The 24,100-nt window shown below is 37.9% G+C and overlaps 1 protein-coding gene across 1 annotated transcript in view; it reads right to left on the reverse strand.

The window, feature by feature from the left end:
• The window catches only part of Wbp2nl (WBP2 N-terminal like), a 42,101-nt gene that overhangs the window by 4,964 nt on the left and 13,037 nt on the right, over positions 1-24,100 (reverse strand). Inside the window, exons 2-6 of the mRNA XM_078052651.1 lie at positions 19,378-19,486; positions 18,993-19,134; positions 18,695-18,787; positions 12,213-12,320; positions 226-776 (exon numbers count right to left, since the gene is read on the reverse strand). Coding sequence (XP_077908777.1) covers positions 337-776; positions 12,213-12,320; positions 18,695-18,787; positions 18,993-19,134; positions 19,378-19,486 — 892 coding nt within the window. The 3' untranslated portion in view covers positions 226-336. The remainder of the gene's footprint in view (positions 1-225; positions 777-12,212; positions 12,321-18,694; positions 18,788-18,992; positions 19,135-19,377; positions 19,487-24,100) is intronic.

Raw genomic sequence — 24,100 nt, forward strand, 5'->3', positions numbered from 1 at the left:
AGCCCTGCAATGCTCCTTTAGCCTAGATAATCAAATGATGAATCTGCTTCTAAAATCTAGGAGGGTTGGGGGAGCAGATATATAGCTCAGTGATAGAGCGTTTACTTAGCATGTACAAGATGTACGAGGTCCTAGGTTCAATGTCCAGAACTGTGATAACAATAATAATTAAGTAATTAGTTTAAAAATATAAAATATAGGCATAGAAATAAAGCCTAGTCTTACCTTACGATTGCCCTTTCAAGGAGTATAGGCCTATTATCAGTATACATGCATCCTCTCCCTTATTTTGACTTCAATGTTAGGGTACTGCTTTGCTTGATAAGTGGTCAAGGTTTACATTTTAGAAGTGGGAGAATAGGCCGGAGAAGCTGAGGTAGAGGGAGAAGAAGCTTCATGTCCAGGAGGCTGTGCTGTTACAGTTTTAGGATTCTGGACTCCAGATCCAGCAGGTGGAGCTGGGGATCTAGAAGGGGGGGCTACAGGTCTTGAGCTTCTCGCAGACGGGTCTTCATATCCAGGAGGTGGGACTCCATATCCAGGAGGTGGGACTCCATATCCAGGAGGTGGGACTCCATATCCAGGAGGTGGGACTCCATATCCTGGAGGGGGTGCTCCATATCCTGGAGGGGGTGCTCCATATCCTGGAGGGGGGGCTCCATAACCCATAGAAGAAGCTCCATATCCTACAGGAATGGCTCCATATGCCATAGGAGGGGCTCCATATCCTGCAGGGGAGGCTCCATACCCTGACTGGGGGCCTCCATAGACCAAAACTGGGAATGACAAAGAGAGAAAAAACAATTCAGTTATTCTAGGGACAAAGAGTAAATGAGAGGAAAGAACATCAAAACAAAAACAGAAAACACTGAGGCAAACTAACAGAAGAAGAGAATTCAGGTAGAATAATGCTAAAACATTTTTCAGCCATACCAGCTAAAAGCTTTATCATTTCCTATTTTGGAGAGACGCAAAAGAACATAAAAACAATCCTATAGTTAAATTGGTACATTATTTATAGTTGTGCACAGATACATATTTTATTTAACAAAGTTTGTTTTGATTATGAATAAGGTACCACATGCTCAATGAGAAAAATTTATTTGGACTATAGAGGGTAAAAGATGAATAAAGAAGAAAGTCATCTATAATTTCATTATCAAAAAACAAATACTAGGGCTGGCGTTGTGGCTCGGTGGTAGAGCGCTTGCCTAGCATTTGCCAGGCCCTGGGTTCGATCCTCAGCACCACATAAAAGTAAATTTTTTTTATTGTGTCCAACTACAACTAAAAAAAATAAAATAAAATACTAATTTGATGTATTTCTTCATAGAATCTTGGTGAAAATTTTTATACAATCATGATCATGTTGATATGTAAATTTTACTTTTTTGTTAATATTATTTAAAATTCTTTACATTATTAATTTACTTCATACATTGAAAGCAGGATGATAATTTGTTATATGGATTGATGCTACTTAATTTCCCTGTTGTTATAAAGCCAGCTGTTTCAAGGGCTGGGGCTGAGGCTCAGTGGTATAGCACTTGCCTAGCATGTGTGAGGCACTGGGTTCGATCCTCAGCATCACATAAAAAAATAAATAAATAAGTAAAATAAAGGTATTGTGTTCATCTACAACTAAAAATAAAAAATAAAAAATAAGCATGTTGTATCCAAATTTCCAATTACTATTATAATAAACAGGAGCTTCATTTCCTTGGGCCACATTCTCCAAAGTGACTTAAATGAGCCAAGGTGAATGAACAACTATAAAGTTATTTTATAAATATATAAATTCATACATATATTTAAGCTAACTGATTCTATAGTAGATGACAAATATATAGTAGATAACAAATAAATAGCATTTCATTCATTCTTCATTATGAATTCAGCTCTTCTCAACTAATGTATTTGGTCTTATAAAATCTTTTTAAAATAAATCTTTCAAGTATTGTAATAATGACTCAACCAACAATTTCAGTGACAAACTTAGTGTTAAAGCAGGTAGCTCCAAATAGATTGATGCCTAAATGAAGTATGTCTGGTGAAAAGCCCTTTTGAACTTGCCTCTCATGTGAACATGTGTAAGGTCATTACCCATTTAAAATGTCCAGCCTGAGAGATATTACAAGCTTAGAAGCTAGCATTTTCATTCTCACTGAAAATCAACGACTTTTCCTACATCCATCAAAGAACTGAAGTCACAAGGCAACTTAGCACCCCTAAACATGGAGAGAAAAGTGAATACAGAGAATCACAGTAGAGATCACCTTACCCAGAGAAGCCAGTAACTGGACTTTTTTCCTATTTGATAACAATGGACAAAGAAATGCAACACACTTTAAGATGGAGTTCTTACGGAAAACTAAAGACAACAGAAGGATGGAACAGGGTTGGAGAGGAACTAAGAGGAACCAGAGCAAACAATAAACACTGTTTAACTCCTAGCCAGACTGATTTTTAAAAACTCACATTAAAAGCCTAAATACCTTAGTTACTATAACTTAACAGATCATGTCCAACTTTTCAACAAAAAAACACAAGTCTTAATAAAAGGCAAGAAAAAAAACAGCCTAATGAGCCAAAGAAAGAAAAAAAACAGCCTAATGAGCCAAAGAAAGAATAAAAACTAGTCTCAGATGTGATGCAGAGTTTGGAACTATCATATTGGGAAATTAAAATAATTTTGAATAATCTAGAAAGAACTCCAAAGGAAAAAACAGATATCACATAAGAACAGATTATAGTGTATGCAGGGTGCTATCATTTGGATCCTGAATATGCTTCAAAGGTCCATGTGTTAAAGGTTTGGTTCCCAGGGTAGCACTATTAGGAGGTATTGTCAATCTTTTTTTTTTTTTTAAAGAGAGAGTGAGAGAGGAGAGAGAGAGAGAATTTTTAATATTTATTTCTTAATTCTCAGCAGACACAACATTTTTGCTGGTATGTGGTGCTGAGGATCGAACCCGGGCCACACACATGCCAGACGAGCGCGCTACCGCCTGAGCCACATTCCCAGCCCAGTATTGTGAATCTTTAGGAGAAGGAGCCTTGTGGGAAGACCTTGGTCATTGAGGGGTAGTCAGGAGGAGACTACAGGACTCTCATCTCTTCCTCTTTCTTTCTGCCTCTGAGGTTTTGCTCTGCCACACACTGCCATGATGATGTGCTGCCTTGCCACAGGCCCAAAACAGTAAGGTAATTATCATGGACTGGACCTCCTAAACCGTGAGTCAAAAAAAAATTCTTTTATTTTTAAAAATTAGTTATCTCAAGTATTATATTACAGTAACATTAACTTTCTGTTGCTATAACCAAATACCTGAAAATTTTAGCTTAAAGAAGCAAAGATTTATTTTGGCTCACAGTTTCAGAGGTTTCAATCCATAGTCATTTGACCCCATTGCTCTTGGGCCTTTAGCAAGGCAAAACATCATAGCAGAGAACACAACATGAAACACAGCTGCTCACCTCATGGCAGCCTGGAAGAAGAGGGGGTGGGCAAGGACAAGGTATACCCTTCAAGGACATACCCCCAGTGACCTACTTCTTCCAGCTAGGTCTCACCTCCTGAAGTTCCACCACCTCTCAATACTGCCAACAGCTGGGGACCAAGCCTTTAATACATGAGCCTTTGGGTGACATTCCAGATCCAAATTATAACATGATAAAAAAACTAACATATAGGGAGATGGAAATTCTTAGAATCAAATGAAAATGCCAGAAATAAGAAACAGTAAAAGAGAAATTAAGAATGCCTTTTTTTCCCCATTGGATCAAACTAAACGAAAATGAAAATACAGCCTATCAAAATTTGTGGGATGCAGTGAAATTAGTGCTGAGAGAAGAACTGATAGCACTGAATTTATAGCACTGTGAACACACACACTCATATACATATGGAAAACTTTGGAGATTATATATACACACACATATATATATATATATATATATATATATATATATATATATATATATATATATATCAGAGCTGGGCCCAGTGATGCATGACTGTAATCCCAGCAACTCTGACCAGCCTGAGAAACCATATAAACAAATGGAAATTGAACAAGACTCTCTTAAATGAAGAATGGATCAAAAAATAAAGAGAATATAGGTGCTGGGGTTGTGGCTGAGTGGTAGAGTGCTTGCCTAGCATGGGTAAGGCCCTGGCTCAGCACCACATAACAATAAATAAATAAAGGTATTGTGTCCATCTACAACTAAAAAATATTTTTAAAATAAAATAAAATAAAAATAAATGAGAATATAAATCAAGAAATTCTTAAAAACAAATAACAGAAATACAATGTATCAAAATTTCTAGGAAGGTATGAAAGCAATTCTAAGAGAAAAATTAATAGCACTGAGTGCTTCCATTTAAAAACAAATGCCAAATAAATAAGCTATACCCTACCTCAAGGTCTTAGAAAAGAATAACAAACTAACTCCAAAACCAGTAAAAAATTAAGATCAGAGCTGAAATCAATGAAATTGTAAAAATAAGAAAACAATACACAGTATCAATGCAAAGAATTGGTTCTTTGAAAAGATGACTGATGAACCCTTAGCCAAACTAACCAAAGAAAGAATGTGACCAAATAAATATGATCAGAGATAAAAAAGGAGATATCACCACAGAACCTTCTGAAATCCACAGAATTACCAGAATTTATTTTGAAAATTTATACTACCATAAATTGAAAAACCTAGAAGACATTGACAAATTTCTAGACACTATAATCTGTCCAAATTAAATCAGGAAGATCTAGAAAACCTAAATAGATCAATATCAAGTAATGACATTAAAACATCAATTAAAAGCTTTCCAAAAGGAAAAAGCCCAGGACCCATGGAATCTCAGCTGAATTCTAACAGACCTTTATAGAAGAAGTAACACCAGTCTTTCTCAAATTATTCCATGATATTGAAAGGGAGGGAACACGTCCAAAAACATTCTATGAAGCTAGTATAACCCAGATACAAAAACCAGACAAAGACACATCAAGGAAAGAAAAGTACAGACCAAGGGCTGGGGTTGTGGCTCAGTGGTAGAGCACTTGCCTAGCTTGTGTGGGGCACTGGGTTTGAGTCTTGCTGAGACTCAACTGACAACTAAAAAAATAAAGAAAACTACAGATTAATATTCCTGATGAACACAGATGCAAAAATTCTTAATAAAACATTAGCAAACTGCAGTCAAAAACATATTAAGAGGCTGGTGTCATAGCTCAGTCGTAGAGAACTCTTCTAATATGTGTGAAGCACTGGGTTCAACTGTCAGCATCACATATAAATTAATTAATTAATTAATTTAAGGCCCACTGACAACTAAAAATTTTTTTAAAATATTAAGATGATAATACACCATGATCAAGTAGGCTTTATCCCAAGTTGCAAGGTTGGTTCAACAAACACAGATCAATAAATGTAACTCTCATAGCGGCACAATTCACAATTGCTAGACTGTGGAACCAACCCAGATGCCCTTCAATAGATGAATGGATAAAAAAAATGTGGCATTTATACACCATGGAATATTACGCAGCACTAAAAAATGACAAAATCATGGATTTTGCAGGGAAATGGATGGCACTAGAGCAGATTATACTTAGTGAAGCTAGCCAATCCCTAAAAAACAAATACCAAATGTCTTCTTTGATATAATGAGAATAACCAGGATCAGAGCAGGGAGGAAGAGCAGGAAGGAAAGATCAACATTAAACAGATACAATAGGTGGGAGGGAAAGGGAGAGAAAAGAGAAATTGCATGGTAATGGAGGGAGATGCTCATTGTTATACTAAAGCACTCATAAGAGGTTTCGAGGGGAATGGGTAAATAAACAAGGAGAGAAGTGAAATACAGTAGATGGGGTAGAGAGACAAGATGGGAGGGGAGGGGGGGGATAGTAGAGGATAGGAAAGGAAGCAGAATACAACAGATACTAATAGAGCATTATGTAAAAATGTGGATATGTAACAGATGTGATTCTGCAATCTGTATTTGGGGTAAAAATGGGAGTTCATAATCAATTTGAATCTAATGTATGAAACATGATATGTCAATAGCTTTGTAATGTTTTGAACAACCAATAAAAAAAAATAAAAAAATAAAAATAAAAATAAATAAATAAATAAATGTAACTCACCACATAAATAGAATTAAGAATCATATAATCATCTCAACAGATACAGAAAAGGCCTTTGATGAAACCCATCACCCACTTATGTTAAGAACACTGGAGAAACTAGGGATCTATGGAACTTACTTCAACATCGTAAAGGCTACTTATGACAAACCCAAAGCCAAGAGCATACTGACAGAGAAAAACTAAAAACATTTCCTCTAAAATCAGGAACAAGACAAGAATGTCTACTCTCACCAATTTTATTCAATGTAGTTCTTGAAACATTAGCCAGCATGATCAGACAACAAAAGGAAATCAAACAGATACAAATTAGAAAAGATGTCAAACTCTCTCTGCCAATGACATGACCCTATATCTAGAAGACCCAAGAAACTCCACCAGAAGACTTCTAGAGCTAATAAGTGAGTTCAGCAAAATAGGAGAATACAAGACCAAACCTCATAAATATATAGCTTTCTTATACTCCAACAGTAATTCAGTGGAGGAAGAAATCAAGAAAACAATTCCATTCATAATAACCTCAAAAAAAATCCTTGGAAATTAATCTAATCAAGGAGTAAAACAGATATACAATGAAAATCACAGAACAGTGAAGAAAGATATTGAAGAGGATAGGGCTGAGAATGTGGCTCAAGCAGTAGCGTGCTCGTCTGGCATGCATGCGCCCGGGTTCGATCCTCAGCACCACATACAAACATAGATGTTGTGTCTGCTGAAAACTAAAAATATATATATATATTAAAAAAAATCTCTCTCTCTCTCTCTCTCTCTCTCTCTCTAAAAAAAAAAAAAAAAGAAAAAGAAATTAAAGAGGACCTCAAAAGGTAGAAAAATCTTCCATGTTCTTGGATAGGTGGAATTAATATTGTCAAAATGACCACACTACCAAAAACAATATACACATTCAATGAAATCTCCATCAAAATACCAACGACATTCTTACAGAATTATAAGAAATTCTTGGTGCATTATAGTTGTATATAGTAATAGAAATTGTTGGTACATACTGATGGGATTTGTAGGTACATACCATGGAGTGGTTCCAAGCCTAGTATTTTGAGGAGTTTCTACTAATTTTCATAGCAGTTGTACTAATTTACAGTCCCACCATCAGTGTGAAAGTGTTCCTTTTTCTCCACATCCCCTGCAGCATTTATTATTCTTTGTATTACTGATGACTGTATTCTGACTGGTGCGAGATTAAAAAAAAAAAAACTACACTGAGATTTTAATATTTATTTTTTAGTTTTCAGTGGACACAATATCTTTGTTTGTGGTGCTGAGGATTGAACCCGGGCCACACGCATGCCACGCAAGCGCGCTACCGCTTGAGCCACATCCCCAGCCCTCAGTGTAGTTTTAATTCTCATTCCCTCCTGAGCTTTAGGGTTTCTATAGACAAAGTCATTACCTGTACCTAAAATCTAAAGTATTGACCCTACGTTTTCTTCTAGGAGCTGCACAGCTTCTGGTCTAATTCTGAGGTCTTTGATCCATTTTGAGTTGATTGTTGTGCAGGGTAATAGATAAAGGTGTAGTTTCATCCTTCTACATATGGATAACCAGTTGTCCCAGACCATTTGTCTAAAAGGCTGTCTTTTCTTCAATATATGTTTTTGGCACCTTTGTCAAGAATCAGATGACTGTATCTGTGTGGTTTGTCTGTGTCTTCTTTTCTGTACCATTGGTCGATGTGTCTATTTTTATGTCAGTACCATGCAGTTTTTGTTACTATAGATCTACAGTATAATTTGAAGTCAGGTGCTGTGATGCCTTGAGCATTGTTTTTTGGCTTAAAATGACTTTGGCTATTGCAATGGTTGTTTTGAATTGCTGATTTGATTGGATTAAGAGATGCCAAAGACTAAGAGGTTTCTGGGTGTGTCTAGTAATGATTGACATGTGGGATAGCAAACAGAAGTGGAGACCCTCCCTAAGTGTGGGCAGCACTGTTCCCACAGCTTGGGTGGAATAAAGTTGGAAGAACAAGAAAGCAGCAGTAGATGCAAACTTGATTCTTCTTTAACGGGTTCTTGATTGCTGCTGCAATCACCTGAGGATATCAGACTCACTCCTTCACTCTTCCAAAGGGAATAATGCCAGTGATTCTCCAGGGAGTTTCCAGAGCGTTAGGTTCCAGACCTAACGCTCTGGAAACTCGGATAGCACTATTTATCCCTCTTGTTCTGAGGCTTTAGCATCTTGGATTGTGCAGCTACTAGTTCCTCCAGATATCCAGCCTGTAGACGGCCACTGTGGACTATCAAGCTTCTAGTCATATAAGCCAATCTAATAAATTCCCTTTTTATAATTATACTTCCTATTGATTCTGTTCCTCTAGAGAACCCTAATACATCTATTCTGGGTCTTTTATTTTCCTAAATGAATTTTAGGAATGGTTTTTCTAGTTCTATGAAGAATGCCTTGGTTATTTGATGGGGATTGCCTTGAATCCGTATATTGCTTTTGGTAGCATGGTCATTTTGACAATATTAATTCTGCCCATCCAAGAATGTGGGAGCTCTTTCCATCTCCTGGAGTCCTCTTCAATTGCTTTCTTCAATGTTCTATACTTTTTGAGGTCTTTCACCTCCTTGTTTAGATTTATTCCTTGGTATTTCAAAGCTATTATGAATGGAATTGTTTTCCTGATTTTTTTCTTAGCAGATTTATTCTTGATATATAGGAATGCTATTGATTTTGTATGTTGAATTTGTAACCTGCTACTTTGCCAAATTTGTTTATTAGCTCTAGCAGTCTTTTTGGTGGAGCTGTTTGGATATTCTAGGTATAGTATCATATCATCTGCAAACAGTGAACATTTGATTTCTTCCTTTCCTATTTTTATCCCTTCTCTTGCCTAATTGTTCTGGCTAAAATTTCTAGCACTATATTAAACAGGAGTTGTGCGAATGGACATCCTTGCTTGTCCCAGATTTTAAAGAAAATGCTTTCGATTTCTCTCCTTTTACTATAAGGTTGGCTTTGGGTTTAACCTATATAGCTTTTAATGTTGAGATAGGTTACTCTTATCCCTAGTTTCTTCAATGTTTTTTTATCATGAATAGTTGCTGAATTTTATCAAGGGCCTTCTCTTTCATCTACTGAGATGACTAAGTGATTTCCGTCCTTAATTCTATTAATGTGATGAATTAGATTTATTGATTTGCATATATTAAATCATCCTTGCACCTCTGGAATAAAGAAAAAACAATTCCTAAATTCATTTGGAGGAATTATAGACCCAAAATAGCCAAAGCAATACTACACAAGAAAAGCAAAGCAGGAGACACCACAATACCTGATCTGAAATTATACTACAGAGCTGTAGTAACAAAAACAGCATGGTATTGGCATCAAAATAGCCATTAAGAAGACCAAGGGAACAGAATAGAAGACATAGAGACAAATATACATACCCACACCCATTTTATACTTGGCAATGGTGCCAAAAATGTATTTTAGAGAAGAGATAGCCTTTTTAATAAATAGTTCTGGGAAACTAGATAGCTATATTTAGAAAAATAAAACTAGACCCCTATTTCTTGCCCTGCACAAAACTCAAATAAAAATGAATCAAAGACTTCATCATACAGATGCTGACATTAACTTCCTTAACAAAACCCCTAAAACTCAAGAAATAAAACAAAGAATTAATAAGTGAGATGCAACAGAACTAAAAAGCTTCTACACAGCAAAGGAACCAATTAAGAACATGAAGACAGAGCCTACAGGATGGGAAAAAATCTTGGCCAACTACCCCTGATAGGGGTTTATTGTCTAGAATACATAAAGAACTCAAAAAACTTACACCAAAAAAAAAAATAACCCAATCAATATCTGAGCAAAAGAATTAAACAGAAACTTCTCAAAAGAAGAAACACAAATGGTCACAAATACATTAAAAATAATATGAAAAAAATATCTCTAGCAATATATGAAAAAACATGAAAGTATATGAAAAAAACATCTCTAGAAATCAGGAAAATGCAAATCAAAAGTATAGCAAAACTTCTTACTCTAGTCAAGAATGGCAATGATCATGAATACAAACAATAACAAATGCTGGCAAGGTTGTGAGGAAAAGGTACACTTGTTCATTGCTGGTGGGACAGCAGACTAATACAACCACTTTGGAAAGCAGTATGAAGATTCCTCAAAACACTAGGGATAGAACCACCCTATGACTCAACTAACGAAAAGAAGAAGTCAAACTATCACTGTTTGCTAATGACATAGTCCTATATGTAGAAGACTGAAAAACTTCCACCAGAAGACTTTTACAGATGATAAATGAATTTGGCTAAGTAACAGGATATAAGATCAAAACTACCATAAGATTTCATCTTATCAAGAAAACAAACAATACTAAATGCTGGCAAGGATGTGGGAATAAAGATGCACTCATACAATACTGGAAGGCTGCAAATTATACCACTATGGAAAGCAGTGTGGAGATTCCTCAAAAAACTATGGATCCCGGAGGCTGCAGCTGTGACTCAGTGGTAGAGCTCTCACCTAGCATGTGTGAGGCAATGGGCTTGATTTTCAGCACCACATATAAATAAATAAACATCCATCAACAACTAAAAAATTTTAAAAATGAATTTTAAAAAACTATGAATGGAACCACTTTATGACCCAACTAGCCTTCTCTTCAGTGTTTATCTAAAAGAACTAAAATCAGCATATTATAGTGATACAGCCATTACAATGTTTGTAGCAGCACAATTCACAATAGCCAAATTATGGAATCAACTCAGATGCCTGTCAATAGATGAATGTATCAATAAAATGTGGTATATATACACAATGAAGTTTTATTCAACCATAAAGAAGAATGAGATCATGGCATTTGTTGGTAAATGGATGAAAATGGAGAAAATCATGCTAAGTGAAATAAGCCAGACTCAGAAATCAAGGGTCAAATGTTCTCTCTCATATGTAGAAGCTAAAGCAAAATAAGGGGGGAAAGGTTATAGTGGTAGAAAGAAGATAAAGGGAGGATCAGTGGAATAGAAGGAGGAGAAGGAGGAAGGAAGGAAGGGAAACAGGAAGAAATACGGAATGAATTTAACAAAATTCTTTATATACATATATAAATGTACCAAAGGTGATTCCATCTTCTTTTTTATATACTGGGGATTTAACCCAGGGGTGCTTAACCATTGAGTTATATCCCTAGCCCTTTTTTAAAATATATATATACTTTATTTAGAGACAGGATCTTTTTAAGTTGCTTAGGGTCTCACTAAATTGCTGAGACTAGCTTTGAACTCTCAATCTTCCTGCCTTAACCTCCTGAGCCACTGGGATTATAGGTGTATGCCATCAAGCCTGAAAATTCCATCTTTATATATGGAATATGTTGAAAGTACCAATCAAAAATAAATAAATAGGGCTGAGATTATAGCTCAATGGAAGAGTGCTTTCCTAGCATGTGTGAGGCACTGGGTTCGATCCTCAGCACCACATAATAAATAAAAGTACTGTGTCCATCTACAACTAAAAAAAATATTAAAAATAAAAAATAGTGGCTAGGGTTGTGGCTCAGCGATACAGCGCTCGCCTAGCATGTGTGAGGCACTGGGTTTGATCCTCAGCACCACATAAAAAAATGAATAAAATAAAGGTATTGTGTCCAACTACAACTAAAAAGAAACATTTTAAAAAATAAATAAATAAAGGAATGAAAGGAAGATCACTAGAATGGAGGGAGGAGAATAAGGGGAAGGAAAAGGAGAAAAAAGATAGGGGGGATGGAGATTAAAATCAAATTCCTTGCACATATGATTTTTTTTCAAAATGAACACAAATACTATGTATAACTATAATGCTCTAAAATAAAAAATTAAGCCTGAAATGCAAGCTCAGTCATCAGCTGACTTGCTACTGGGTTTCAGTCTGGAAACAGTCACAGATTCAACCATTTTCCCAGCCCCTGAACCTCTGCTGGTTCTCCTGCATTAGAGCTGGGATAAGGCTGCACTGAATAGGTCTGTGAGCCTTTAACATACCTTTCCACCTCCTAGGAATAACCTTTCCACCATATCTCACCTTGACAAGGTGTCTGTTGAGTGCACATGTTTCCCTCTCCAGTAACAACATAAATTCCTGGAGTGGAGATCCAGTAATTCATAATTCGAAGTGGAGTTCCCCGGGCAGCTGTGAAGACAAACATGGTAAAATAGGAACTCTTTTAATTTTTGTAAGTCAGATATATAGCAGCAATCAACTGAATAATCAACAGCATTAAACACCATTTCACATGTATGTCCTACAAGACTCCTGGGATATGAGATAAAAAATATATATGACACTATCCTGAATTATATGCTTTGAGATAGATTGTGTCTCATTTTTCTATGATTATTCAAGGTCTCTATCATAGTAGAGATTGAGAAAAAAGCTTCCTCATGAAGATTTATTAAGATGACCAGGCATATCCATTAAAGACGAATATACCAGCAATGTGGTAGAGAAAAAAGCACTTCTGTCTGTCCCCTCTTTATGTCTTAGAAGAACACTTGTGACTGCATTTGTGGGCTGCTAAAATAATCCAGGATGATCTTGTCATTTCATGATCCTTAAACTAATTACATCTACAAACATTGTTTTTACAATTAAGTCCACAGGTTCTGAAGGATTACGATATAGATATATCTTTGGGATCCATTATCAGTTTCCCACATTGAGTTCTGGGCTAAGGCATGTGACCAGAAGTAATGTACACAAGTTCCAGGCCTGGCCCATGAAAACTTCCCAGGTAAAATCTTAACTCTCTTTCCCTCTCTGCTGGCTGCCCCCAAGAAGCTATGGAAAGCAAGTGGTGAAGATGGCAGAAATCCTATTAACCTAGGTATCCAAATGACTATATGGAACAGTGCCTCTCTTGCCCCTGCTGATTAGCCCTTCTATAAGCCATAATATCTACAGTCTGAGCATTTTTAACTTGGGGTTTATCTTTTTCAGCAGCCAGCAGCATTTATCCTAACCAATTCATTATAGAGTTAACCTCTTTATCTAAATAACCTTCCTTTTCAATATCTTAATATGTCTTTTATAGTATTTCCTCCAATAAGTAATTATTTTATTCACTTATATGTTTGCCTATTTTAATATGACTCTCACCAGACTATAAGTTTAATAAAGGCTGGAACTATGTGTGCCTTGTTAACTGTTTTGTTCCCAATTGTCTCATCTAGGTTTTTTAAAAAAATATTTGAGGGCTGGGGTTGTAGCTCGGTGGTTGAGCTCTTGCCTTGCATGCATGAGGCACTGGGTTCAATCTTCAGCACCATGTAAAAAAATAAAATAAAGATATTGTGTCCATCTACAACTAAAAAATATATATATAAATATATGTGAAATACATGAATCAAACAGCCCTTACATACTGGGTGTGGTGGCACGCACCTGTAATCCCAGTGTCTCAAGAGGCTGAGGCAGGTGGATAACAAATTCAAACCTAGCCTCAGTAACTTAGCTAGGCCCTAAGCAACTTAGCAAGACCCTGCCTCAAAATTTTAAAAAGTACAACCAGGGACTATAGCTCAGTGTAGAACATTCCTTAGCACCCCATAAAAATGAAACAAATAAAATAAAGGCATGCTGTCCATCTACAACTACAAAAAAAATTTTTTTTAAGTAGAAATGGCTGAGGATGTGGCTTAGTGGTAAAGCCCCCGGGTTCAAACCCCAGTACCAAAAAAAAAAAGAAAAGAAAGAAAGAAAGAAAGGAAGGAAGGAAGGAAGGAAGGGAGAGAGAGAGAAAGAAAATAAAAAAAAAGAGAGAGAGTGAGCCCTGACACATCAACTCTGCAGAGGGGAAGGGCATCCTTCCTGGTCACAGAATTAGATCACAAAACATAATTAGTAGTTAACTCCAAGGGTCTCAAAGGAGTCTATCTCACAAGCTCCAACTCAGGATGGGAGGAAGGGGATGGTAGTTTCCAATCAGACCCAGAGCAGTTCCAGACACTGGGCCAAGTTCGTAGAAGTTGCTTAAATTCTTTCTAAGTGGCTATACAACTGCTGAGACTCTGCACCTAGCTTTGCAGGCCAAGAAGCAGATCTTAATGAGAACACAAATAGGAGTTGAGTTGCCTGTTAACACATAATTCTAAAAAGAGGCTCTTCTCAGTACTCTGAGGCCCAAACTAAGAGTGATTTCAACACTCAGTAAACTATTTTCCTGAGTTCCCCAAACACCTCCAACATACAAGGACTAGACTTCCAAGTGTCCCCTGACCCTGAATCTCCCACAGTGTACTTCCTCCATCTGCCAGGCACCTTGTTATCTGATTTCAGGCTCCAGATCTTGTCTGCCCTCTGTACCACCAGGGAGCATGCAGCTGGGTATGGTTTGTGAACTCCTCAGCCCCTCTCTCTTTATCCTGCATCATTACAGTAATTGTAAAACCTGTTCTCACTCCTCTTCTGTAATGTGGCTCTTCTACCATCTCCCTTCCTCAGCATTTCACTGAAATCTATTTCCACATGCAGTGCACACTTCTCAGTCTTCATTTTACCAAACACCTCTGAAGTTGCTGATCAGCCCATATTTTTTGAAAATTTCTCCCTCCTTGGCTTTCAGATAATAAACTAACTTGATTCTCCTCCTCCCTTTCACTTGGTCCTTTTTCAATCTTTTTTTTTTTTTTGCATATCACTCATTCCCTTATCTTCCATTCTCTTCTCTTGCCTTTCCATTCTTTAATTTTGAGGACTCTTGGAATCTATCTTCAGTTCTGAGACAGCCCACTGCACACATGGCTCCAAAGAAGTTCTGTGTGAGAAGATATCCAAACGAGTCTGTAGATACAGCTCATTTTGGGACCCCCAAGCTCCATGTCCAGTGGCCTCTAGCATCCCCATGTACCTCACAATTAATATGGCACAGAGCTTAATAGTATAAGGTCAAAAGGGACATGACATCACTTATGTAGTATACTTGCCAAAATGCATGAGCTAAATATAATCATTAGGAAAGAAACAAACCCAAACTGAGAGTCACTGTAAAAAACAATAAGTTCCTTTTTAAAAAACAGTGATGGGATTAAACTCAGGGCCTCACGTATGCTAGGCAAGCTATATCCTCAACCCAACTATGTTCTTTTTAAAATATCAATGTCATAAAAGACAAATAGAGCTAAGTTCCAGATTAAACTAGACAAAAGATGTAGAGCAATTAAATTCAATATGTGACCCAGGATTGATTCTAGAGCCAGTAGGGGGAGTTCTATTAGAATGAGGAATAGTAATTTTTGAATTTGAAAAACACATTGAGCTAGAATAAGAGACTTCAGATAGAGCCCTAATATCCAGAGTATATAAAGAACTCAGAAAATTAGACAATAAGATAACAAATAATCCCATCAACAAATGGGCCAAGGACTTGAACAGACACTTCTCAGAGGAGGACATACAATCAATCAACAAGTACATGAAAAAATGCTCACCATCTCTAGCAGTCAGAGAAATGCAAATCAAAACCACCCTAAGATACCATCTCACTCCAGTAAGATTGGCAGCCATTACGAAGTCAAACAACAGGCGAGGATGTGGGGAAAAGGGTACACTTGTACATTGTTGGTGGGACTACAAATTGGTGCAGCCAATTTGGAAAGCAGTATGGAGATTTCTTGGAAAGCAGGGAATGGAACCACCATTTGACCCAGCTATCCCCCTTCTGAGTCTATTCCCTAAAGACCTAAAAAGAGCATGCTACAGGGACACTGCTACATCGATGTTCATAGCAGCACAATTCACAATAGGAAGACTGTGGAACCAACCTAGATGCCCTTCAATAGACGAATGGATAAAAAAAATGTGGCATTTATACACAATGGAGTATTACTCTGCATTAAGAAATGACAAAATCATAGAATTTGGAGGGAAATGGATGGCATTAGAGCAGATTATGCTAAGCGAAGCTAGCCAAGCCCTAAAAAACAAATGCCAAATGTCTTCTTTGATATAAGGAGAGTAATTAAGAACAGACTAGGGAAGAAGAGCACAAGAAGAAGACCATCATTAAACAGGGTTGAGAGGTGGGAGGGAAAGGGAGAGAGAAGGGAAATAGCATGGAAATGGAACGAGACCCTCAGGTTTATAGAATAAGAGAATGACCCTACTCTAAGGAGATCATACTTGAATATTTATAAATAGTTCAGCAAAAGCAATCATTCAGCAAAACAAAAAGAAAAAAGAATATTATAAAGCAAATATGAGAATATGTTAATAATGGGGGTAAATCTAGATAAAGGAAGTCATTGTAACATCTTGAAATTTTTCTTTAGATTTATTTTATTTATTTTATTTTTATTTTGGTGCTGTTGGTTGAACCCAGGACCTCATTCTTATGAGGCAAGTGCTTTCCTATGAACTATATCTCCAGCCCCTAGATCTATTTTATTTTTTATTTTTTAAATTGCCAATGGACCTTGGGGCTGGGGATGTAGCTCAGTGGTAGAGCACTTGCCTTAAATGCGTGAGGCCTGGGTTTGGTCCCCAGCACCATGTAAAAATAAACAAATAAAAAAAGAATAATAAAAATATTGTGGGGGCTGGGGATGTAGCTCAAGCGGTAGTGCGCTCGCCTGGCATGTGTGCAGCCTGGGTTCGATCCTTGGCACCACATACAAACAAAGATGCTGTGTCCACCAAAAACTAAAAAAAATAAATATTAAAAAATTCTCTCTCTCTTTTAAAAAAATATTGTGTCCATCTACAACTAAAAAAAATACTTTAAAAAATTGCCAATGGATCTTTATTTATTTATGTGAGTGCTGAGAATCGAACCCAGTGCCTCACAAATGATAGGCAAGTGCTCTACCACTAAGCCACAACCCCAGCCCCTAGATCTATTTTTATAATAAGAAGTTTAAAGGAGAGGGGGGGTGGACAGGTTGAGTTTTTGCTAACTGTATAGTCTTGGGAAATTATATAAGCATCATTCACTCAGTTTCCCCATCTATAAGTATAGATAATGATAGCACCTACATCATAAGATTTTTATAAGGGTTAAATAAGTTGACACGTATAAAGGGGCTTGGAAGACTACACAATATATGGTAGATATTCAATAAGTGTTAATCAATGTAATTAGGTTCTAAAATTGAACTCACTTTGTCTCCAGTTAGATTGATTCATATTCTTTTTTCTAATAGCTTTATTTTACATTCATGTGGTGCTGAGGATCAAACCCAGTGCCTCATGCATGCTAGGCGAGGACTCTACCACTGAGCCACAACCCCAGCCCTGACTCATATTCTTGACCATGGTTTATAGCATCATGATCTATTTAGTCTTCTGAAAGAAACTTCATATCATCCTTCTTTTTAAATATTATTTAGTTATTGATGAACCTTTATTTTATTCATTTATTTATATGTGGTGCTGAGAATCCAACCGAGTTCCTCACACATGCTAGGCAAGTGCTCTACCTCTGAGCCACAACCCCAGTCCTGACTCGTATTGTTGACCGTGGTTTATAGCATCATGATCTATTTAGTCTTCTGAAAGAAACTTCATATCATCCTTCTTTAAGTCTCTAATACTATATGTTCATGCCATAAAATATAATATGTATCTGCATATATCTGTCTCTAATAGATTGTGTTTGCCTCAACTAGATTGAAGTTGGGGGTAGAAGGCAAGGGAGGAAGGGAAAGAGCATTCTAGACAAAACAAAAAGTATTAAGGTTCAGAGATAAGAGAATAAGACACAAAGAAGTCTAGTCTTATTGAAAGTATAATTCTAGTATAAAAGTTGAGAGAATCCAGGCATGGTGGTACACACCTGTAATCCCACGAGTTGGGAAGCTGAGGCAGGAGGATAGCAAGTTCAAAGCCAGTCTCAGCAACTTAGCGAGACACTGTTTCAAAATTTAAAAATAAATAAATAAAGAGGACTGGAGATGTGGCCCAGCAATTAAATCTACTGGGTTAGACCCCTGGTACAAAAAAAAAAAAAAGTTGAGAGAGTAAGTGACCTGGAGAGAGAGGCTAAATTAAATAAAAAATACATCATAAAAGGAGTATTTGTAGTCAAAGTTTGAAAGAGTTTTCTGGTACATCTATTAAATCAGTGCTGTAGGGTAGTAAGTACCTATACTCCCCTCTCATGGAAGACAAAGACTAAAGCTGAGAGAAGCAAAGACAAGGCCACAGAGAGCAGGGAAGATCAAAAGTCATGCCAGGGCAGAAAAGCTAAGCCACCTGGGGTTGACCAAGAGAAGAGACTACTCAAAAGGTCCGTGAAACCAGTATCTAAAGAACAAATACTATCAGGTATAATTAGGCTTGCGGGTGTCTAACTGAAAGGTCCTTCAGGACAGGAAGGGACAGAATAATCTTTGTGTTCCCAACACAAATTATGGGACTTGGCACACATTAGGTAAGTCCAGGAAATGCCTGCTGAATACATGTGCAAATACCAACTACCTGATCATAGAGGCCAGCAAATTTTGGCTAACAGTCCTACTTCAATTCCTCCAAACTCCACACTGTTTAATAGCTTTATCAGCAAAGCTCACCAGCAGCGGCAGCTTGTATCAGCAACTCAGCAAATTCGATGGCACCTCCTTTTTTGAAGACTAATTTAAAAGTAGCCTGTCCTTCCCAGCCACCTGTGGGAAGAAAGGGCATACACAGTTACTAAGAGACTGACACAGCTGGCAACAGAAGGACGGCCACAGTCACTGAGGAAGCAATATTCAAAGAAGCAGGGCAGCTTCATGAATTCCAACGTGAACCATATCTGAATCTTAGCCTTCTAGAACATTTAGAATCTTTCGAGGGAAAAAAGAAAAACACCTGAGGTGAAAGATTTACCATCTGGAGCTGCATGAACAGTCCCTTGAATGTAGTTGGCATTAAAGAGTGGTTGTTCAACAGTGCAGTTCTTCATCAGATCAAACGGCATCATAAAGGACAGCATGGGATCACTGACTGAGCGTGAAGTCACGAAAATCACCTAAGTGAGAAAAGAAACTCTGGGAAAGGACGCAGAATTCCTCCAAAGATTCAGACTCCTAAGAGCAAGGTCATTCTGGCATCCAAAGAACATCACCTGTTTTCTTCCATCTCTCTTTAACATGCAAAATCTCAAAGTGCAAATGTTTAAAAACTCTATGAAAGTCACAGTTTAAGTTCCATCCAGTTTTCAAAAAACCAAACATAGAATTAATTGGCAGATCAAAGGAGAAGTAGAAATTACCCGGTATGAACTAAGAAACAACGTTCCCCTCTTTACACCACTAAAGAGGTTGGAGTTCTGTGGATGCTGTGGGAAGGAGAGTTCCACATCTGGACTCTGCTTCAAGACACTGGAAAAAAGCAGACAGCACACAGTTTAGGGTTCACATAAAATGACACACATAATGTTCTTAGCACATCTTCTAGTTCAGAGCAAGCACTCAATAAATGTTAGCTACTGCTGCTATTTTAATGAAATAAAAATTTGTCAATTCACTCTTATCTTCTGCCTTTTTTTTTTAAACAGGCTCATTTTACTTGTTCTTCCCAAAACAGACATATTACTGGTAACATGGACTTTTTCCAGTCCTGGTTATATAACTTTTGGATTTAGATGCCAGACTCATGTTGCTTCTTATTGAAAAGTGCTTCTGTTTTTCTTCTCCCTCTTTATCGCCAAATTAATTTTCTTTTTCTTGTTGAGCATACACCTATTCTCAATGTTTGTTCATTAATTTTTACTCTTGTGCAATAAATACAAAGCACTGGGCTAATAGAAATATTTTGTTGACTCTGGGAAAGAAGGTATTATGGTTTAGACATGAGGTGTCCTTCAAAAGCTCATATGAAACAATGCAAGAATGTTTGCCAGTACAATGATTAGGTTATGAGCTTTCACCTAATTGGTGAATTAACTGGGTGGTAACTGTACACAGGTAGGATGTGGCTGGAAGAAGTAGGTCACTTGGTTTATATTTTGTCCCTGGGGAGCAGACCTCTGTCTCTACTTCCTGTTGCCATATACTGAGCTGCCTTCCTCCAACATGCCCTTCCACCATGATGTTCTGACTCACCTTTGGCTTTGAGCAATGGAGTTGGCCAGCCATGGACTGAGCCTTTGAAACCATGAGCCAAAATAAACTTTCCCTCCTCTATATTGTTCTTGTCAAGTCTTCTGGTCACAGCAACAAAAAAATTAACTAAAATACAAAGTAGGAATACAGACTGCCTCAGCACCCTAGTACACGTTGTTCTCTTAGCCTCTCATATTCTCCCTTCACAGTGAACCTGGAAAATTTAGATGCAGCTTTTCTCTCTCATAAAATCCTGTTGGGAGCTGGGCATGATAGCACATGCCTGTAATCCCAGCAGCTCAGGAGGCTAAGGCAGGAGGATCGCAAGTTCAAAGCCAGTCTCAGCAACTTAGCAAGGCTGTAAGCGGCTCAGCAAGACCCTGTCTCTAAATAAAATATAAAAAGGGTTGGGAATATGGCTCAGTGGTTAAGTGTCCTGGGTTCAATCCCTAGTACCAAAAAAAAAAAAAAATCCTGTTGAGGTTTTTTGCTTTCTCAATAATTATATAATTATTATATAATAATTATGTAACTATTACATAATTATAAGTATATACTAATCATATAACTATTACGTAATAATTATTAATTATCAGATAGATGTATTGTTCAATTTTTCCTACTGGCCCTGGCAAAGACTAATATTACCAAATATTTACTGAAAGAAAGTAATAGGTGATGAAAACGTCATAGCAGTTTAGTGGAAGTGTTAGGTAGGAGACAGACAGGGCACCAGGATCGGACATAAGAGGCAAACGAGAGGACCTTTACCCCTAGGACCGCAGCACTACCTGCAACTCCTCAGAGGGGAAACGGATCAGCCTAGGCGCGAAAGGAGGAAACCAGACAACCACAGGACGGAGAGTGAAAGTCCCGGATCTTGGGCATGCGCAGTAGCCCAAAGGACAGACCAAGTAAACCTGTTGCTAATTGATCCATCATCAGCATTGTGGTTTGCGCCAATTCTGTGCGTTTTCTTGCTGGAGGGGAACTAAAGCATACACAGTAGAAAAATAAATTTTGTCGGGCTCAGCTGTCAATCAACCCCAGATCACTCAATGGAGAAATGGTAGAACTAGCACAGGAATGACCTCATAGAAACACTTTATTTAAGTTGATTCTTAAGAGATGGGTAGTGTTTCAGTAAGCAGAGGTGAGGGTAGGGGTCAATCCAGATGTGGAGCAAACAGCATTAATGGAGATAAATGAGTGGATAGTGGAAAACACATTGCATACTTGGGAGAAGCTAGTGGCGTGGCTTCATCAAAGTATGTGAGGTCACAAGGAACAGTGAGAAATCTGGAAAGCCAGGCTAGGACTGGAGCCTGGAGACATCATTTGACACATAAGGAGGAACTGTGAACTTTCTCAGTAGGGAAGTCACAGAATTGAAGAAGCCCTGATATACTGGAGAGGTCAGTTTAAGAGTTCCTAAAATAGACATGATGTAATAAGAACTAGAACTAGAGTGGTATTGTGCAGCTAAAAAATAGATGAATTTTTTAGGTTTATTAAAGTATAGGGTATCAAAAAACAATAAAATAGGGAATTCCAAATATCAGTCTAGTCAAAGCAATGAACAAACTGGAAAGAAAAAACTGTCAGGAACAACTTTTTCAGAACAACTTGAAACTAATCAAAAGCTTACTACCAGACATAATGGCCCATGCCTGTGATCCCAGCAACTTGGGAGGCTGAGGCAGGATCACCAAAAAAAAAAGCTTACATGCTCCTGCCACTATCATCTACCATGATATGATGTACCTGAGAGGTGGTCACACCAAAGGTTAGCAAATGTCAACAGTTTCACAGAAAAATAACATGTATACCAAATGATCTTCAGAATAACAGAATGGAATGGAAATCCCTAGCTGATGAGTACCATGCGAAGACGAAGGCAAATGAGGAAGCAAAAAAGCAGGAAGCAGTAGACACACTGAAAAGCTGACAAAGATTCAGGAAGTGGTTCTGGATGTGGTGGCATAGGCTTGTACTCCAAGCTACTCAGGAGACTAGGGCAAGAGGATCACAAGTTCAAGGCCAACCTTGGCAATTTAATGAGACCCTGTCTCAAAAATAAATAAAAAGGGCTGAGGCTGTAGCTCAGTGGTAATAGTATCCCTGGGTTCAATCCCTGGTACCACACATGCACATATATACACACAAAATAAAAAGATTCAAGAGGTGGAAGTGATGACAAAAAATCCAAAACTTGTTTAATGTTTGAATACAATCCAACTATCTAAATTTTGAATAGCATTTAACTTTCAAAGTAAAAAAGAGGATGTAGAAAAGCTCAAGATGTGGGCTAGATGCTCATCACTAGTGTTCTTAGTTGGAAAATAAGCAACAGGTGTCTAACTGCTTGTGGAGGTGAGCAGCTATGGGTGAACGCTGGAAATTGATGGCACAGAAAATGAAACCTGCCGACTCCAGAAACTAGTGATAATAACAAAGCAAGAGAAGTGGAAAATCCCAATTACTGACACCTGGGATCTTCGTCAAGGGAAAAGGATCGTCCAGGGAGATAAAGGTAAAAGAGGGTCATAGCAGAAGTCTGTACCTGGCAGACAAGCAACTTAAATCAGTAGGTGACCTGGAGCCTAAACAACAAGCTAGATACAGAAAAGAAATTTATTGCACCTCAGCAAACTCCCAGAGTACTCCCATCCAGTGGTCATCTTGAAAAGAGCTCTTACGTTAGGGTTAAACTGCTCTGGGCATCAGAAAACCCAGCACAATCACATCTCAGACTCCCACACACACCTCATTGCCCTGACTATGTTGGCAGCGGCCACACAACTGAATGGTGGCTTTCAGTATTCTGACACAAACTTGCTCAGAAGTTTATGCAGTGGAGAGCATAAGCTAGGATGGGGAAGGACAGGGAGGCCATCGTGATTCAATAATCCTGCCCTCTGTGTTGGGAAGCAACACTACTCACGTGTGGTTTCTGGTGGGGGGCGGCTAGGCCCTGGGACTGAGGATAGCAAATTGTTCAGCTCTTGCTCACCTGCCCCCACACCACAGATCCCCACCCCAGCACAGAGCTCAGTGGTTCAATTGCTCCCCTCACCCTCAGGGCCAACTTAGCCTAGACATTGCCATGCCCCTGCGTATGCAAACTAAAATCTTCTAGAGAGAATACACACCTGGCACAGTCAACATTATCTTAACCTGTTCAACAAGAAACAAGGGGTGCAGCCTGTACTCCATCCCAACTCACTTGGTTAGAGTTGAGAGGACTTGCAAATGCTACCCACTACCCACCTGCCACATACCTGGCATATTCTTACCTTAGAAGAATCCCAGAATTTCCGAAAACACCAAGAGGAGGATTTTTTTATATTTTTCTCCATCTATTCAATCTTTTATTATTATTCTTCATTTCTCATTAATATTTTCCTTATTTTATTTTACCTTTTTTGGGGGGAGGCTACCAGGGATTGAACTCAACCACTGAGCCACATCCCCAGCCCTACTTTGTATTTTGTTTAGAGACAGCATTTCACCAAGTTGCTTAGTCTTGCTTTTGCTGAGGCTAGCTTTGAACTTGCAATCCTCCCGCCTCAGCCTCCCGAACTGCTAGTTTTACAGGCATGTGCCACAGTGACTGGCTTACCCTATGTTTTTATTCTTTAGTTGGATTTTTCTCTTCTTTCTCATTTTTCCCTTTTTATTTCTATTCATAATATATATTTTTATTCTTTATTTTTTTAGCCCTCTGTTTTCCTTCTGGTACCGGGATTGAGCCCAGGGTCTCATGTACATTGGGCAGGTGCTCTGCCTGATTCCCAGCTCAGCAGAGAGGAGTTAAGCCCAGTTTTGACCAAACCCAGTCCACTTGAACCCTAGCACACACTTCTACTGAAGGAAAATGGGGGACATAAG

Source organism: Ictidomys tridecemlineatus, chromosome 6, assembly GCF_052094955.1.
Source record: "Ictidomys tridecemlineatus isolate mIctTri1 chromosome 6, mIctTri1.hap1, whole genome shotgun sequence".
Classification (NCBI taxonomy): Eukaryota; Metazoa; Chordata; class Mammalia; order Rodentia; family Sciuridae; genus Ictidomys; species Ictidomys tridecemlineatus.